This window comes from Balaenoptera borealis, assembly GCF_965194805.1.
Source record: "Balaenoptera borealis genome assembly, chromosome: 3".
NCBI classification, from domain to species: domain Eukaryota; kingdom Metazoa; phylum Chordata; class Mammalia; order Artiodactyla; family Balaenopteridae; genus Balaenoptera; species Balaenoptera borealis.
Window position 1 is genome coordinate 119,913,406 of NC_138866.1, and position 19,529 is coordinate 119,932,934.

Below are 19,529 nucleotides of genomic sequence, written 5' to 3' on the forward strand. Positions count from 1 at the left end.
TGCATGGGGGAGGGGCTATTCTGTGACCAGGTTGGGGCTGGAGCCCCTGCGGCTTCCCAGAACTTCTTTGGTCCCCTATGGTGTCTTCTGTATACAGAAGCCTTGGAGGGCTAAGTGATGAGTCTAAGGATGGGGTATGTGTCTGGACTATGTGTGGGGTTGGAGAGGCATCATAACTCAGGCAGAGCAGGACAGCACAAAGGCTATGGGTTTCATTCCCAGCCCTCAACTTATAAGATCCCTCCAGGGGCAGATACTGAGCCCAACCTGGCTGGGCCCTGCTGAGCCCTATCACCCTCAGGGGCAGAAGGCCAGTTCTGGCAGCTCCCTTACCCTAGGGCCACTCACATTTTTTTTCACACAGGTAATCCACATTCATTATAGAAAAACGCCACATCACTCTTTATTGGACACCAGTACCAACACCAGCCCCCTTGTCTCCAGGCACACAGGAATGTGGGCAAGGGGCCCCGTCCCCCGGGTGGGGTACAGTGGAAGCCTGGCCCCGCTACCGCTCTCCTAGGGCCAGCACCCTCCTCGGTGCCTGGGGTACTTGCTCAGGTTTGTTCAAACTCCACGTCACAGTAGCCTACGCTGAGGGGCTGGGCCTGGACACCCCGCCTGCGAGAGGACGTAAAGAAACAGGGCGAGATGAGCCCCTCGGAAGGGGGTCGGTCTTGGGCCCCAGCAACATCTTCTCCACCACAACCAATGGTGTCCCCTTCCCCCAGTTCAGTGGATTTCAAACTGCCACTAGACACCAAAATTCCTTGGGGGGGGGTCTCACTTCCAGAGATTCTTGCTTGTGGTGGGGAAGTGTGTTGGCAAGAATCTGCAATCTGAGCAGGTGCCCAGGTGATTTTGATACAGGGACATCCCAGAACCTTGAGTAACACCTCCGTATTTCTAACTTGCCTGTTTCTGTGCCCCAGCCCCAAATAACTCAGTCCCTTTAGAAAACAGGTGGATGCCTAAGGGGTGCCCAGTGCTCCTGGCCCACTGAGCCCCCATTAATGGCTCTAAAACTCTGTAAATGTGGCGGGCGGGTGGGGGGAACCGAGGCACTGTCCAGCCCATGCACAGGGTGTGGACATGAAATCCCACCCTTAGGTCTCCGCCTCACAAGTTCCAGGACCGGACCAATCTCCTTAGGGTACCTCTAGGCATGCCTCCTTTATTCCCCAAATAAGTTATGTGCTCAGAGATGGTAACGAACTAGCTCAAAGTCGCCCAGTAGATTACAGACAGTTGAGGCTTAGTCCCCACCATGCTTGGCTCTCAGCCTGGGACTCCCCTCTCTACTAGGCTGTTTCCCCTAGGGCCTCAAGACCTAGTAAGTGAATGAATCAGGGAAATGACCATCTTACGCAGGCCCATCCTGACAGGGGCACGGGTGTCATGAGAACCCATAAAAGCATGGCCATGGCTACGAGCGCAGACTCTGAAGTCAGCCTGGTTCATATCCTGGTTCTGAGCAACTTTGGGCAAGTTACTTAACTGCTCTGTGCCTCAGCTGCCTACCTCTGAAATGGGGATAAAACTACATCCCCCTTATAGGGTTATGGTAAAGATTCAATGAAGCAATGCTGGCAGAGGGCTGAGCGCAGGGCTTGCCACACACAGTATGCCCCTGCAAGTGTTAGCTATTATCAGTATTCTTTTCCTGTCAGTCGGGGTCCTCAGCCCCCAACCTGCCCATGGCCTGCGTACCTCAGCAGCTCACAGCGGAAGTGTGCCAAACGTTTATAGGCAAAGTCCAGGTCGGTCACCGTCTTGTTGCTCCACAGCCTCTCGGCAACAGCCCCTGCTCTAGGCCTGCAGGAAAGGGGACACGCACCAGGTTGGGCCCTGGATTCCTGGCAAGGGTGCTGGACACCCACAGCCTCTTGTTTAGGCACCGTGGACTAGCTCGGGGCCAAGGGACGTGATCGACACCTTAATCAGAGTGACAGCCGGCTGGAGGGCTCACAGGGACTTCTAGGGCCCAGCTTCATCTTCAGTAAAATGGGGATCGTGATCCCGTCTCCTCCGCCCCCAAACACATGGGAACCAGAGTACGTCTTAAAGGCATCGTGAACAGTTACTGACAGTGGCCGCAGCAGCTGTTCTCAAAATGTAAACTCTACACACCCAACCAGACTTGGTGAGGGGCTGCAGCCTCTGAGGAGACAGCATAGAGGAACCTTATCACAGGGCCATGCACTTCAGGGTTGGATCCTGAGCAGGCCATCCCGAAAGCAACATTCTTTGAACGTGCTCTCCAGGACTCCTTATCTCTATCTGTGAAATGGGGACAACAGTTTCCATCCGACACACCTAATGGGCTGGAGGAGCAAATATGCAAGTCAGGCGGGAGGTGACTTACATACAAACAGGGGCAACACTGCGATGCCCCTTCTCTCCCAGGCCTGAAAGGAGGGTGCTCGGCTCGGGGAGGCTGGACGGGATTGAGCCTGTGAGGGAGAACCCACGCCCACAGGCCCAACCCTCCACGTCCCCAGGAAGCCCTTACCAGAGCCTGGGGACCAGGTTGGTGCTGTCCACATACTCTCCCCACATACAGGCCTCTCCGCCGATCACCAGAGCCTTCTGTTCAGGGCTACCTGAGGGAAAACGAGCAACCACAGGCCTCTACCACCTTCCCAACGTGGCCCTCTCCTCAGATAGGTCATTTCGTCTCTTGACCTGCAATGTCCAGCCCAGACTCTCCTGCCTCCCACCCTGTACCCCACTCAGCCGCCTTTGGCAGCAAGGAGAGCGCCCTGTTTACCTTCAAATGCCAGTGGCTCCACCATGTAGATCTTCTTCCAGTCAGGGCCATAAGTTATGTGGTTCAGGTACCAGGGGGCAGAGAGCAGGGCCCGGAAGCCGGCACTGGTGACCAGTTCCATCTCCTTCATGTACCTTACAGGCATCTCTTCTCGCCATACCTGGATGACTGTGTCTGGCTGAACCTGTCACGAAAGGTCAAAGGGCAGTAGGAGATTCCCGGGCCACATTGTTACGCAAGCAACCCAGGCCAAGGGGTGTGTTCTCCCTCTGCTCCCCAGCAGCAAAGCATTTCTCTGTGACTGCTAACCACTGAGCTTCTAGCCCAGTGCAGAGGCCGATGGCCCCACAGGCCCTAGGAGAGCTCCCTGCTGCCTCTCCCCCCGTCCTTCTGCAGCTTCCCTGTCTACACTGAGATAGTAACACCAGCTGTGAGCTAAGGGAGACAAGCAGTGGGGCCCAGGAGACTCATCAGGAGCTACCATGTCCAAGCATCTCCAGATGCTTCTGAGGACGGGACGAGGTTCCTGCAGAGCCCCTGACGTGGCAGGAAGCTGGGATCTTACTGCTCAACAATGAAGGAGGAGGTAGCCCTGCTCGCAGACCTGGAAGATCCTAGTCTATGACACAGGCAGGAAAACCCAACCCATCATGCCAGTCTCAGGAAGCCCAAGTAACCTAGCAGCAGAAATAACTCCATCAGTTCATAGGGAGGGAAGACAGATGGAGGCTCTGACACCCACACCCAGGGCTCAGACCTCTGTACCCACCCAGGAGCAGGGAAGGGATGGGAGACCAGGGGGAGGCACCGAGGGTGGCCCCTTCTCTCTGCCCCGGCTCACCTTTACTTTATTATCAAACACCTCCTGCCACACCACGTAGCCCTTGCCGTAGGCAGAGACGATGTCCAGCAGCCTAGAGAGTAGAGAGAATGTCTGCTCGGTTCAGACAGGCTCTGTGCTACAGGTGCCAGTGCCCTGCGGGCTGAGCCTGGTTAGGGGCCCATTCCTGACTGACCAGTTGGGAATCGACCACTCCAACGAAAGGACATGACAAAGGACCCCTTCAGGGGCCCAGAGAGTGGTCCAGCAGGTCCTGGTCCTGCTATGGAAAGAGAGGACTCCACAGGAGTTGACCCCCAGGGACCCTGCCCACCCTCCTTCTTTCCTCACGTCTGGATGTAGAAGGACTCCAGCTTCTTGAAGTCCTCACCAAAGCCTTTCTTCTTCATAAAGGCCTGGATATCTGGGTTGGACTTCCTGAATCCCAAAAGAAAATGAAGATTAATTCTTTTGACATCCTCAAAGCCCAGAGCTTGGGGATGTGTCACCTGGCCTCCCACAACTCCTTCTTTTCACCTGAAAAACCAATCGACTGAGGATCTCAAGAGGCCGCAAATTTGGGAGGTGTGGCTAAACAAAGCTAAATGAAGAGGGCCACTGACATAGGCTGAGAAAGGCTGAGTCTGGATCTGAAGAGCTTCAAGTTCACCCTCAAAGAGAACACATATCAATCTCTCTGGGCTATGACACGTGGCTCTGAGGTCTTGGCTTGGGGCTCTGGCACACTGGATTCTGGCTTCTGTCTCTTACCTCCCACACCCTGGGCATAGTCTGCTTTTCCCTTAATATTTATTCTTTATTCCAGTTGGATACAAGCATTGCTGTCTGTCACCCACTGCAGCTCCCTTACCCCACAAGGTCTACATTTTGTTTTTTCCCTCCTCCACTCTTTCCTCAGATCCAGCGCTAGTGCCCACTTCGCCAAGAAGCCCCTGAGCCTCTTTTGAGCTAAGCAGATCTGAGAGTTGGAAGCTTACAATATAATACTAACTAGACACTGTCATATATTAGCCTCGAATTCATATGTGTCCTGCCTCTTCAACCAGACTATTTTAAGCTGCCAAAGCAGGGATTGTTTTTCTCTATCCTGATTTTCCCAAGACAATTCTGTGCCCAGAGCTGGTTTTTCTGTAAATATCTCAAGGCTATGACAAGAGGAAAGGAGAGTGTCACATTCACAGCCTTGCCAAAATCAGGCAGGGCCTCTCTGTAGGTGGAGAGAGAAAAGGCCGAAGACCTGAGCCGTCAGGATGGAGACAGATGAGGAACACCTGAGACAGGTAGCTTCTCACGGGCTAACCTCTACTCTGAGTAGGCAGTTCATCAGGCCAGGATGGGAAGGTCACAGGGCTCATACCAGCAGGTGAAATCAACCTCATCTCCTCCAAGGTGAAGATAAAAATCTGGGAAGACAGAGCTGATCTCCAAGAAGAAGGTGCTCATGAACTCATAGGTATTGTTGAGAGCGGGATTCACTGGCCCAAAGGTGCCAGAAGGGTGAGACCCAGAGTAGCAAGGAGTTAATAATCCAGGGACACCTAAGGCAATAGAGAACCTCACACTAGTGTCACAAATACACAGACCCCACATACAGTCATATACATGGTGATAATCATGTTCACAGACATTACATGCACCCAGATAGGAACACTCAGGCATTCACAGACACTGGTAATTGTGAGCATTTAGTGACAATCAAAGAAATACAAATATGTCCACAATCATACACAGACAACTGTCACACACACACTCCTGCCTTGACACACTCTTCCAGCAGCGGTCACCCTTGCTCCCAAAGTCTGCCCTCATGTAGCCTATGGGCAGAAAAGCAGAGAGCTTGATCCAGCAAAACTGGCAAAATCTTTCTTCCACTCTAGGGCACAACAGCCTACAAGGGCATCATGAGGCAAGGACGCCTGAGAAGAATTTGCCCTTTTTTTTTTTTTTTTTTTTTGGCTGCATTGGGTCTTTGTTGCTGTGCACAGGCTTTCCTTAGTTGCAGAGAGCAGGGGCTACTCTTCGTTGCGGTGCATGGGCCTCTCATTACGGTGGCTTCTCTTGCTGCAGAGCACAGGCTCTAGGTGCACGGGCTTCAGTAGTTGTGGCTCACAGGCTCAGTAGTTGTGGCTCGCGGGCTCTAGGGCACAGGCTCAGTAGCTGTGGTGCACGGGCTTAGTTGCTCCGCGGCATGTGGGATCTTCCTGGACCAGGGCTCGAACCCGTGTCCCCTGCATTGGCAGGTGGATTCTTAACCACTGCGCCACCAGGGAAGTCCCTGCCCATATTTTAACAGCAAGAAGCGGCCTCCTTCGCCCAAAGTAAATTCTGCCTATCTAAATTCCCAGTGGAAAAAGTTGATGGAAAACATTCTTCCAGAGACCAAGGCTGAGGCATGCTACATCCAAGAGCCAATATCCTAAAGTCCCACTGAGGGGAATCAGTAGACTCCCTCCAACTCCAGACATTATTCTTACCTGGTCCCCATGACAGAGTGTGGCCAGGAGTGTCGAACTCTGCCAACACACGGATACCCCGAAGTCGCGCATATTCAATCACCTCCTTCACATCCTGTGCTGTGTAGATGTGGGTGGCAGGGTTGTAGGACCCCTGAAAGGCACAAAACACCATTCAGGATCTCATTTCCTGAAGGCTAGCAGAGGAAATGATACTCAAAATGCCTTCTGGACCCCCTGGATATCAGAAAATCTACCAACAGCCCTTTGGTATCAGGGGTTGTCTTCAAGGAACTTTATCATAATTTCCCACAAGCTATCACATCTACTGTCTTATCTCAGTGCCGTGATGCCAGTGAGATGAATAAGGTAGTTATTATGCCCAGCTAACCAAATATAGATAAATAAAAAGAAGATGGGACCAGGAGAGATTCTCTCCTGAAGGTCACAGAGCAAATTAATGGTGTAGTTTGGACTTGAACTCAGGTCTCCTGACTCCAAATCCAGTGCCCGCCCCCTATATGTCAGTGTGTCCCTAAAACTGGCTGGTTAGGAGGAGAGCTGGTGTCCTTGCCAGCAGGGCGCCACAGCCAGGTTCAGACTTCAAGCCATCAACTTGGTCTGGGCGAAATCAAGGCATACCTTTTTGGTGAGGTCTGGAAAAGTGAAGCTCTCATATGGGAAGGAAGAGTCATCGACCAGATGCCAGTGGAACACGTTGAATTTATTGTACGCCATGACATCCTGTAGGTCAGAGCACGCACTGTTAACTCAGCACAACTTCTCCAGCTTCAGCCCCAAGCTGGCAGGCTGCTCCACACACTTTAACAGGCTCGACCTGCCCAGCTTCCTGCTAAGTGTTCACAGGTTCTCCCTATCAAACCTTCCCATCGGGTTGTGCCTGGCGTGGAGGGAAGAGGGAAGACCCTGCACACCCAAAGATGGCTGACAGAAGTCGTATCTCCTCTTTGGGGGATGAGTTACGGTCACATCGAGAGGAGGGCTGCAGCTCCGTGGTACCCTGGGGTCTTCAGAAAGCCCCACAATACCCTGAAAACTAATATTTCCTCCTGCCATTTGTTTTGGGTTGTCTGACTAGTGTTTATCCAAACTGTGAGGTCTGTTGTGAATTTAGTAGCCCCATAATCCATAAATCTCAGATGCCAAAACTGGTGCATGTGTCCACTTCTTTGGTTCCATCAGGAGAGCAAAGGAAAAGTTAGACACGTGAGCTAGATCGGCAACTGTAAGGTAAGACTGCCCATCAAATTCGAGACAGTTAGGAACATCCCCAGCTAAGGATTTTGAACATCTCTTTCCTATGACTTTGTACTAACTAAAGTTAGCTCTGCTCAGTCAAAGAAGTCAATTCCCCAAACCACTTCCTGCATCGCTGGAGATAGCCTGGACATTGGTCCTCAGTAGTGGGGTAGGTTTAAATCACTCTTGTTATTTTTTTGAATCTTGGAGCAGGTCATCTTTTACATTTTTCCCGGGAGCTCATAAAGTTATGCACATTCTCTCTGTAACTCTTTAAGAATATGGCACCTGATCTCTCTGTTGTCCCATTACCCCAGAACCCTGAGGGAAAAGAAGGCCTTAAGGCCAGGGTACCAGAGTGTCCAGGATGCTAGCCAGTGGCAGGTAATGGCGAGACGTATCCAACAACAAGCCCCGGTGAGGGAAGCGGGGGAAGTCCTCAATCTCCGTCTTGTTGATATAGAACTGTGTGGACCAAACACTGAACATGTTAAGATTCAAAGGAAATTCACCAGTGGGGTGGAGGGGGATGAGAAAAGTCTTCCAAGATCCCTGAAAAGCCAACCTGTGACTGTTCTGCAGGGTAACTGTCTCCACAAACACCGCACACCTCTACCTCAATGACCATAAGCAGGTACTTGTCCAGAGAGCAACTGTCCCGTGCCAGCCAAATACAGCTGTCCCACATACCACTCAGCCCACACATTCCAGAATTTCACTGACTGTTAATATTTTCTTCAAAGCAGTGTGGTCTCAAGGTCATTACTAAACAGTGACCCAGGGGAACTAAATTATACCCCAACTGGCAAAATCTACCAAACCAGTTTCCACCCATATCTCCTTGAATACTCTTTTTTGGGGACATCTCAAGCCACCAGGATTCTGTTTAAGGCAAAATAAGATATTTCCAGGACTCTCAACATTGGGAGCAAACCCCAGAGATTTAAAAGGAGCCCTTTTTGAGGGCCCACACTCACCGTGCCCTCAGGAGATCTCTGAACAAGCTGGCTAAAAGTCTCCAGACCTGCAGGGAAGTAGAGAGGCAGATGTAAAGACTTAGGGAGGCGGGTAAAGAGTTGGAACCATTTGGAAGGTTCCCATGTGGCACAGCACAGTGCTTGGGCACACAGTGAGAGGGGATCTAGTGTAGGCTTGATGGTTCTCAACAGTTACAAAAAGGGGATAGTAGGAAGCCAGTACCTATTTTTACTCTGTATTTCATTTTGGGAGATGGCAGCGTTAAGGGGTTTTTGTGCCCCTCCTAGCAATACACTGACCCACATGCCTCTTATCTATACTTCCTAAACCTTGAATTTACAAAGATATTAAGAGAGGTCAAGGTGTGTGCCCATGAGGACAGATGCAGGGACAAGCCAGCTCACAAGGAGTTAAAGCTTTCCATGGATAATACCCATCATGAGCTAAGGGAGCTGAGAAAAAGGGGCCCCCAATCTGCTGCCCCTTCACTTCTCCCAGACTGAATTGTGAGAATGTGATCATTGACTTGAGTTTCATAAACTCAACGAGATCATAAACTTGTGGGTCCACAGCTGGACTTAGAAGACAAAGAAGCCTCTACTTTTCCTCTTCAGAGCCTGAGAAGAGAACCAGCTATAGGGAGCTGAGGTGTGGCAGGCAGCAACTGCCCCAGAAGACTGGACACAGACTCCTAGATTCCAGCAAAGCCCAAGGGCGGGCATGCTCAGTCCAGAGCACTAGATGTTCTCAACAGCTGGGGCCTCACTTCTGAAAATCCAGCAGAAGCCCTGTGAGGGATTCCCAGAATCCTAAATTTTCAGAATTTAAGAATCTGTGAGACGTTCATGGTCACTCAGTAGCTCATTTAAGGCAGACTTCCAGTGTACCATCTGGGCTTCTCTCCAGTCTGACTCTGACGCCTAGCACTCGGGGTCCCAGATCTCCTCTACCTTAACCTGCCTAATCGTTAACACCCACACAACAGCTACAAGAGGCAGAAAGGGGAGTTGGCATGCTGTTTCTCCAAAACACAGGGGAGGGGAGGAGGAGCTAGAGAACAAAGACAAACCAAAACAAGGTTTGGAGTTCAGTGAGAATTTCTCCCATCATTCACCAGCAGACCTTTTACCAAAAGTGGTAGAGTTGTTTGGCTAAGTCTGTATCCAGGGACCGAATACCTTTTCAGTAAGCCAAGAAGAAGGGCAGGGGGGCCTATCACCCGTTAGCTAGCAAAGTCCTCATTTTCTCCCCAAATAACAGAGTTCTACATATTTTACCACTCTTTACCTCTTTTTTGACATTTATCTATTCCTTTTGATCTAGTTTTAAAAGAATCTTTCCAATCATGTGTCTGAAACGAGCGCTGAACAAGCAGTGTTTGTGGCAGACTGGGCCCCTCTCCCCAGCTGCCTGCCCCCTGCTTCCCCAGAGCACCTGCCCAGGGTAGCGGCTGCCCCTGCACAGGCTGACACCTGTCAACTTCTGGAGGCAGCTGTAAGGAGAACACTCCCTTCAGGGAGCTGCGGAAATACTCCAGCTGGTCCATAACGCCAGCTTCCTAAGGTGGGGGTGTTCGCTGGGCCCCCAGTCCTGCCCCCTACCCCACCAGGGCCGACCTTCCCACATCATCCTTCTCTCTCTCCCAGCGTCAGCCCCATCTTGTTACCTCGGAGGGCGCCCCAGACAGTCTCTGAAAGGAGGAAACACTGCTCATCATTTACGGTCAGGGTGTCTGAAATAACAGAAATGACCCCATTTGGTTAAGGATTTCTACCCTCAGATTACAATCACATGTTCTGTGCAAATCCTTGGATTAGAAAATAACAACAACAGTATGGAGGTTCCTTAAAAAACTAAAAATAGGGCTTCCCTGGTGGCGCAGTGGTTGAGAGTCTGCCTGCCAATGCAGGGGACACGGGTTCGAGCCCTGGTCTGGGAAGATCCCACATGCCACGTAGCAACTGGGCCCGTGAGCCACAATTACTGAGCCTGCGTGTCTGGAACCTGTGCTCCGCAATAAGAGAGGCCGCGATAGTGTGAGGCCTGTGCACCGCGATGAAGAGTGGCCCCCGCTTGCTGCAACTGGAGAAAGCCCTCGCACAGAAACGAAGACCCAACACAGCCATAAATAAATAAATAAATAAATAAATAAACAAACAAACAAAAAAAAAAGAAAGAAAAAAAGATAAGCTGTCACCCATGTGGATTTTTCCCTGTTATATATGGATAGTTCTCTTTCATTTAGGAATAAAAATGCAATATATTATAAAACAAAAAATAATAACAAGGGACTTCCCTGGTGGTCCAGTGGTTAAGATTCCACACTTCCACTGCAGGGGGTGCAGGTCTGATCCCTGGTTGGGGAACTAAGATCCCATATGCCGCATGGCGCGGCCAAAAAAAAAAGACAACAAAAGATAACATTTTTTTTTTCTTTCAAAGAGGAGGCGTTCCCTGAGCAAGCAAGGCTGCACTCAGGCCTGGGGCCAGAGCGGGAGGGTGGTCACCCAGTGGCTCCGAGCCCCTGGAAGACAGTGTGTGAGGAGGGGCAGACTGGTACAGATTCCTCTACAAAGCACCACCCACCCTGTGGGTCAGTTTCCCCACCGGAAACATAATTCCTGCCAGGCTTTAGCTCCAAGTATGAAGGGGAGAGGGATGCTTGGAGGGGTGAGTCCAGGTTACGACGTTCCCAGAGCCTTTGAAATCACCCTCCTGTCCCTTTGTCACCAAGCTTCAGCTACTCCATCAGGAATGTAAGGAAGAAGCCAAGACCTGAATGTTCACTTTGCAGACTGAGACGTCCCCAAATGCCGCTGCTCAGGGAAGACGGGTGGCAGCCACAGAACCAACGCCTTGACTTCATCTCGGTTCAAATGGCCAAAAACTCCTTGTCTTCCCAGGGTAGGGTCTCTTAGAGAAAATCAGCAAAGTGTGCAAGTTCCTAAAATACCAGTGGGATTATATTCAGTCCAGAAGACACGTGTCCTGTGGGACTCAGTGAATAGCCAGTGTGATGTTCACAGCTGGTTAGACTGCACAGGAAAAACTCACCTTTGACGGCTCTGGGCACTTGGTGAGCCCTGGTGCCCACACTCATGGAGGGCTCCAGGCGTAGCAGCCGCAACTTAGGCCAGGACTTCCGGAGTTACAGCTCCAGACAAGTGCTTTCTCTTCTCGAACAGGGAACAAGGTGGTACTTACAATTCTCCACAGACTCCAAAGAAGGAAACTGGTCACATCCAGGAGTGACGACAAGGATAACCAACGAATTCTTCTCTGACGTATGCTGTTTTCCTGCAAGGACAGGATGAACTCAGTGAGGCTGACCTGCCACAAGAAACAACAGGCAAAACTAAGGCCCTACAGAAGGGTTGCTGGCTCTGGTCCCTTCGGCTTGTGTGCTTGTGGTAAGGGAGAGGGGACGGATCTGCCCTTGGCACTTGCCTAGTCATCTGTTCAACTTGGTCACTTCGGTCGTGCTCCGCTCTCCCCAGTAACCTGCCTGGTCCGTGTATGACTGATCTGGCAGCAGCTCTCGGTAACCGGGCTCTCTGTTTCTGACTTGTAGAGGCCAAGCACATGACTCCAAGACCTCAACAACTGCTTCTGAACTAAAGGTGGCTCTAGAGTACTGCTAGTCAAAGCGTGGTCTACAGATTAGCTGCTGATTTGCAAACGGTGTCACTGGCGGGTCACCAGATAGGAAGCTTATATGACTCCAGAATGTGAGGCAACTATGTCAGAGCAAACACACTGTTTAGGTCTAACAATTTTTCATAACAAGGTTTTCTTGTTGAAGGGAACAGTTTTATGTTCTGGTGCGTATGCTTCCCATCTCATTGCAGACTGGCACTTGAAGTAGCACTGCTCTGGAAGGCTCTAGATGAAAGCTTCCAACTTTGTAAAAGCTCAGGAGCTAAAGTGACCAGATGAAGCAGATGACAGGAGGATCGTCTATGCAAAGGAGGCCTGAGATGACCTAGTGGGCACTCCAGCAAAGGTACGTGGCCACCAGCCCATCCCGCTTCCTTCCTTCCTCTTCCCAAACAGGTTCTCTGTCCAAGGCAGACTTCTTCCCAACAGTGGAAAGCCACCCAGTAGGAGACAACATACTATCTAATATAGTTCAACAGATCCCAGTCTACGCAGAAAACAAAAAGAAAAAGCCAAAATCAAAACACTAATGTACTGTCTCTTCCCACCCTCCCACTGGTTCTTCTCCATGACCTTCAGGGTGGTTCTGATTGTACCGCTCCAAGCCTGAACCTCAGTGAACTCCCACTCTCTATTCTTTTTCTGAAGCCACATTCATCCCCACTGGCACCACAACATCCATAACTTCCTATGGAACTATAAAGTCAGGGGTAGGATGGTCAGGCAAAAAGCAGGGAGAGAGGATTCAGAACCAAATTGGAATCCCAAATGTTATCTAACTCTAAGCAGAAGGAACCCAGGACCCTTGAACCATCTCAAGGAAGCCTGCTCAAATCTCCTGATCACTACACCACATGGCTGCATCTTGGCTTTCAGGCCGGCCAAGAAGCAAGCCAATCAGGGGCCCTTTCCCACCATAATGAGCAAACATATTCTTTCCCCTGCCTGTAAATACCCTGTTGCCCCACACTAGTACCTGCTTAAACCCTGGAGGCAGAAGAGAATTTGAGGCTATTCTGGAACAGGCCAACTCACAACTACATTCTAAACCCTGAAGACTCATCCCCACAACATAGAAGGACAACCAGACTTTCAGGGCAGAGAGCATGCTCAAAACAGAATGTGCAGGGCCATCCCAAGCTCTCTAAGCAGACAGGCCATCTCTACAAATCCCAAAGACCAAGGAGGACTTCACTGAGAGGCAGGCGTGAAGAAAACTATAAAAGAATATCCCTCCTTAAACCACGGCCTCATCCTTTGTCTCCTTATCCCCACCTGACCCCACACATCGTGGAGCCCCAATATCATCGTGTGGAGAGCTCATGTGCACATCTACCCAGGCGGGCATGCAAAAGAGGACAAAAGTCCTGAGCTGTAGTCTTAATCCTCTGGACCTCAGTCTACCAAACTGAGGAGAAATCACAACTATTCATATGCAGTTGCCACGGTCACTGTCCTGATGACGAGAGAGGCTGCACAAACACCAGGTTTATCTGAACTTACTTAGAAGACAAGAAAACATCTAACTGCTGTTGTTATTATATTTTTGTTTTTCTAAAACACACCTATACTCCATTCTCTATATCCATGGTCTTTTAGTGGGGAAGGTCCCAGACTCCTTTGAAGATCTGACAAAAATGAAAGGATTTTTCCCCTAGAACAATGCCCTTAATTTAAGGGCTCATCCCTCCACCCCTGACCACCAACCTCATGGTGAAGAAGCCCCGTCCTAAGTGCTCTCAGTGACTCATGTGGGTTTGGGCTGATAAAGAAGACACAGAGTCATGGCTGCTGCTTAAACAAGCTATGAGGAGGAAGGACCAGGGGAGGCAGTGATGTGAGAGCTGGCAAAACAGGAGGGACACTGGGTCATTTAAAAGGATGTAAATAGAGACCATCATTGTGGTTTTCCGCCTCCAAGTTGCCACTCTGAAGAGAACAGGAAATAGGCAGGGGACAAGCCAGCCGCCTCTACAAACACCCACACACCCCGCGCTGGGAAGAACTGAGGTGTGGGAAGCAGGGTCTGGCAAAGAGCCTGCTCACCAGCAATCGCACGGGAACACTCGCAATGAGCCCGGGCGGGACAGCAGGAAATTCTGAAGCCTCAAGTGCTCAGGAAGCAGCATGGAAAACAGAGCACTGAGCTGGGAGATCAGGAAGGGTTAGTTCTGGTTCTGGTCCTGCTGCTGCCAAGCAGAGCGAGCCTCGGGGCTCCCACTTCCTCCCCGGTGAACAATGGCAGGGTGGGACCAGGTCCCAGCCGCTCCTCCTCAGAGCCAGTACTTCGTGATGCCACAGACAGATCACATACTCCGGGGGCCCATTCTAGACCACTGCTCCCATCTCCGCAGCTCCCTCATCCCCCTGCTTTCATGGAAGCCTGCTCTTTTCTTTGGGTTCACTGAAAAGTTTGTATTTTTTTAAATTTAAGAAGTTAAAAAAATTCAAACAGCCCAGAAGTGTGCACAGCAAAAAGAAAAAAACAGGTTATCTTTGGCACCCCTCTTCTTCTCTGAAGAGATAACCACGGTTAGTCTTCTACCCTTGTGCCCCCTTTTTAGCACAATTTAGCCTTATTCATCACAGGTCAGCTCTGGACGTGGAACTCGAGAATAAGGGAACCCTAGACCCTTTTACTACCAAAATCCCGCTGTTGAACTTTGTCCAGATGCCAGTACTATGATCCTTCCACTTCCTTTCTGTTCTCAATCCTCTCCCATCCTCACTTCCTTCACTGCTGCCCTAGATGCGGTGACCCATCACCTCAAACACAATCTAGCCAATACTCTCAACAGCCTGTCCCTGTCTTCGGTTGCACACAGTGGGCAAACCCCTCAACCTGGATCAATCTAACATCTGCCTTCCGTGCACCTAATCCTGGTCTCTCATCTTGGCTGGGCCCTTGATACCAATCGTGAAAATCTGCTTCTCCACCACTGCTTTTATCTATTCTCTGCAACAGCTATTTCAGACTGGTACCACTTTCTTCAAGTCCATAACTGGATCACAACCTCCTTTACTCTCAGCTGACAATCAGCAGACAATCATCCACCTCTACCTTCCCTGCTCCTCCCTGACAAAAATACCTGCAACACACACCTGGTCTTTACCTTCTCCTTTTCCTACCTTGGTGGAAGGGGCTTCCTTTCACCTGTGCTCTGCAACTCTCCTCAGGCTCTGCTTGTATAAGTTATCTCCCTTTCCCCCCAAATCTTCAAATTATTTCTTTTCGCTGATTCTCTCCCATCAGCATTAAAATATTTGCAAGACTTCCTAGTCTTGACTCTGGGTCATCTCAAACAGTCACTCTTTCTCTCTCCTTCCAGTTACAAAAGAAACTCTAGAGGAAATGTAGCCTGAGCAGTTCAGTGCTGAATTTCAAAGTCAGACAGATCTGGGTTCAAATCTGGGCTCTAACACTTCCTGGCTGTGGGACCCTGAGCAAGTTATTTTCCCTCTGAGCTGGAGGTTCCTCATCTGGTGATCATGACAGTACCTACCCCACTGGGCTGTTGAGAAGATTAAATGAGTTAATGCGTGTGAAGTGCTTAGCTCAGTGCCCAGCACACAAGAGGTGCTCATGGAGTTGGCCATCCTTAGTCCTCTCTTTGTAGCCACTTCCTGACCTCCTTTCTACTCCTCAGTCCACTATAATCTGGCTTCCTTCACCATCACTCCTTTGAAAATGCCTTCACCAAGGGCCTGTGGTTCTGCAACTAAATTCAAGGGATCCTTTTCAACAAATTCATTCATTCATTCAACAGTTATTTATTGAGCGCTTACTATGAGCCAGGCTATTCTGTGCTGGGGATACAACAGTGACCAAAACAGACAAAAATCCCTGCTGTACAGAGGCAGCATGCTACTAACACTTCCAGGACCTCTTGGCAGCATGAGACAGCAGACAGCCCTGACCTTCTTGAAACTAAACTCCCTCAGCTTAAGGGACACTGCTCTGTCTTGGTTTTCCTTCTAACTCCTTGAACATGCTTCCTCATTCTCCTTTTCCTTCACCCACCCCTACGTGCTGGTATCCCCAGGGTTCCAGACTTCTCTTTTTCTCCTCACTTTATACTCTCTCCGGACAATGTCACCCACTCCCACGGTAGACTCATGATTCTCAGATCTACCTTTCCATGCCAACTCTTCTGGAGCTCTAGAGTCATACAGTACCTCCACTCAAATGTCTCAAAAGCACTTCAAATCTTAAATACGGAATTGAACTAACTCTTCATTCCGCTTCCTGGCTGACCTTCTCAGTTTGATAACAGCACCATCTACTGATAACAGCACCATCTACTGATTTACCTAAACCAGAAACCTCCTCCTTCTCCCATCCTTCTGAGTAGAGCGCAAGTTTATTCACTCATACTTGTTGACTGCCTATGTGCCAAACCCTGTGCTAAGCACTGAGATTACAGCAGTTAAAAAGAAAGACCCAACTAAGTGTTTATAACTACAAAATCCTTCCCGGCTCTTGACATCACCACCATCTTCCCACCCCCATTGGGTCAATGCCTTAATTTAGCCTCTTGCAAGTTTTCACCTGGACTTTAAAAAAATCTCCCAGTTGCTCTCCCTGCCTCCATATAGATCCCATTTCAATCTCTTATCCTTTGTGATCTTGTAATATGGAAATCAGATTATGAAAATCTCTGCTCAAAATCCTATAATGGGGCTTCCCTGGTGGCGCAGTGGTTAAGAATCTGCCTGCCAATGCAGGGGACACAGGTTTGAGCCCTGGTCTGGGAAGATCCTACATGCCACGGAGCAACTAAGCCCATGAGGCACAACTACTGAGCCTGCGTGTCTAGAGCCTGTGCTCCGCAACAAGAGAAGCCACGACAATGAGAAGCTCGCGCACCGCGATGAAGAGTAGCCCCCACTCGCCACACCTAGAGAAAGCCCGTGCACAGAAACGAAAACCCAACACAGCCAAAAATAAATAAATAAATAAATAAATAAATTTATTTAAAAAAAAAAGTCTACAATGGTTCCCCACAGCTCTCAGGATAAAGTGCAGAATCCGCTGGATGACTATACGAACTCGAGCCTCATCTTTCTCTGCTCCTGTGGGGGAACTCTCACAGGAGCACGATGAACTCTTTACAGAACCCTGAAAATGCCACATTTTCTCCCTCTTTTTCTCTGCATTTATTGCTTCCTCCAGTTGCAACGAACTTTTCATTGCCTCCACATCTCACCTGATTAAGAAACAGCCCTGGTTTTCCTTTTCCAAAACTTTCTATCAGTCCCCCACCCTTTCCTAAGAGACCTTCCTATGTGATCATGAAGCAACGTATACATACATTTTTCATAACAGGTATCTTAATATAGGCTGCTTATTTGTCTGTCTCCTCACCAAGGCTGTGAGTTCCTCAACAGCAGGGACCAATCTCAGTGTCTTTGTATTCCCAGTGCCTGACACACGGTAGTCATTCAATAAATGTTTGCTGGAAAAAAAAAATGAATGACGCTAGAATTTTTAAAATGCATATTTAACGCTACATATGCATAATGACTGTGCTACACAATAATCAGGTATAAATGGCAAACAGTTAATGTAGAGATTACTTTTAAACACCCAAACCTCGTATTTCTGAAGTTCTGGGACTGGGGTGGGGAAGAGTAAAAAGACATCCAGACATCCAGAAAGAGCCTTTTCAGACACTGCTCTGAAGACTCCTAGGTCCACAAATTCGAAGATTCAGGTCTTTCTACTTCTCTGGAAGGGAGAACTCATTCCTGCAACAGGGTATCCAGAAGCCACGTCTTTACCTCAGTGCATAATAGCCTGTCCCTCGACCCACCCTGCTCCTCTGTGAATCAAAACATTTCCACCATATCAATGTGTTTAATTCACAGAATCTCAGCAGCATGAAGAAAACACCACTCGCTTTGGTTATAAAGTGGCATGTGGTTTGGCTTCTGGAGTGGAAACTAGGGAAGTCAACCCAGCCTTTGGCACATCCCACTCTTTCAGGTCTATCCTGCCCCGCAGTCCTGGCGCTCTCCTCACTGGGGCCAACGCTGGTTCTCCACGCCCACTTTGCCCCCACCCCCGGCCCCCCCCTCCCCGCCACTCCCAGCTTCATATGCATGGCCTCCAGGCTTCCTCTCCCTGTACTTGGCCTAATGAGAGCCCTTGGAATCATTCATTTCCCACTCATTCCAACCACTATACATGGAGCACTTACTGTGCATCAGGACCTGTGCTAGGTGCTGGGGCAGTTAAAAGGAAAAACAAGCCGTGGTCCCTGCCCTTGAGGAGCTCACAGTCTAGTGGGAGAGACGAATATAAACAACAATTACAAAACAGTGTGATAAAGGCTACAGTAGATATTATAGCTGCCTCTTTCCAGAGGCAGAGAGAGAGGCTTAACCTTGGAAGGGGACCTACGAGCAGGACCTTGAACCTCGAGTTGGTGTTTGCCAGCTACCAAGAGGGGAAAAGGTATGCCAAGCCTGGGAAGCAGCTGATACACAAGAGCATTGGTGTGTCTAGGGGAAGAGGCAAGACCACCCCTGCCAGACTTCTTCTCCCGGTAGAGTGGGAGTCTGAGAATCCAACTGCCCTGAGCCTGGAGCCCCTCCATAGTGCCGCTGGATTCAGTCTGGACCATGGTGCCTCCTTCCACAACTCCTAAGATTCTTCACCCTCCAGAGACTACTAATACCTACTCAGAAACATTGATACAATCCATCTAGCCCACAGCTGAATCCTGAATATTCTTCCTTCTGTCTTCTTTTGTAAAAGTTGTAGTTAAAAATTTTCTTTTCTCCTCTACTTTTAAAACTTAATCGGGGGGACTTCCCTGGTGGCACAGCGGTTAAGAATCTGCCTGCCAATGCAGGGAACACGGGTTCGAGCCCTGGTCTGGGAAGATCCCACAAGCTGCGGAGCAACTAAGCCCGTGCGCCACAACTACTGAGCCTGCGCTCTAGAGCCCACATGCCACAACTACTGAAGCCCGCATGCCTAGAGCCCATGCTCCGCAACAAGAGAAGCTGCGACAATGAGGAGCCCGTGCACCGCAACGAAGAGTAGCCCCAGCTCGCCGCAACTAGAGAAAGCCCACGTGTAGCAATGAAGACCCAAGGCAGCCAAAAAATAAATAAATAAATAAATTAATTAATTAATTAAAAAAAATAACCTTAATCTGTCCTCCTCCACCCCCTCCCCCACTCGAAGGAGAACATCCCCCTATAATTCTAGGTCCTAAGAGATAACTTTGGTTAACACTTCACCCACTTTCGAGTGTTTGTAACTATGCAGATTTATTTATTTTTAAAACAAAAATGAGAGATAACTTTGGTTAACACTTCACCCACTTTCGAGTGTTTGTAACTATGCAGATTTATTTATTTTTAAAACAAAAATGAGATCCTAATAAATATTAGTTTGTAACTTTTGTCCACTTACCAAAATGATCTGCAGATCTTTTAATGTCAGTATATACAGATCTACATCATTATTTGTAAGTGTTGAATAGAATTCCATTTTGGAGATATACTTTCACTTTTTTTTTTCCTTTGCCTGCACCGTGCGGCTTGTGGGATCTCAGTT

At 49.4% G+C, this 19,529-nt stretch overlaps 1 protein-coding gene and 1 long non-coding RNA gene across 2 annotated transcripts in view; both read right to left on the minus strand.

The window, feature by feature from the left end:
• Nucleotides 1-378: 378 nt before the first annotated feature.
• Nucleotides 379-19,529, minus strand: part of HEXA (hexosaminidase subunit alpha) — a 39,078-nt gene continuing 19,927 nt past the window's right edge. Inside the window, exons 2-14 of the mRNA XM_082383585.1 lie at nt 11,507-11,599; nt 9,969-10,034; nt 8,302-8,348; nt 7,679-7,789; nt 6,707-6,808; nt 6,086-6,218; nt 4,969-5,149; nt 3,942-4,028; nt 3,612-3,684; nt 2,771-2,954; nt 2,513-2,603; nt 1,711-1,815; nt 379-621 (exon numbers count right to left, since the gene is read on the minus strand). Of these exons, the coding sequence (XP_082239711.1) occupies nt 558-621; nt 1,711-1,815; nt 2,513-2,603; nt 2,771-2,954; nt 3,612-3,684; nt 3,942-4,028; nt 4,969-5,149; nt 6,086-6,218; nt 6,707-6,808; nt 7,679-7,789; nt 8,302-8,348; nt 9,969-10,034; nt 11,507-11,599 (1,337 nt within the window). The 3' untranslated portion in view covers nt 379-557. The remainder of the gene's footprint in view (nt 622-1,710; nt 1,816-2,512; nt 2,604-2,770; nt 2,955-3,611; nt 3,685-3,941; nt 4,029-4,968; nt 5,150-6,085; nt 6,219-6,706; nt 6,809-7,678; nt 7,790-8,301; nt 8,349-9,968; nt 10,035-11,506; nt 11,600-19,529) is intronic.
• Nucleotides 17,324-19,261, minus strand: LOC309624903. Its single transcript, XR_014242198.1, has 2 exons — nt 18,160-19,261; nt 17,324-17,707 (listed from the first exon to the last, which is right to left on the minus strand). It is a non-coding gene; the product is annotated as an uncharacterized lncRNA (long non-coding RNA).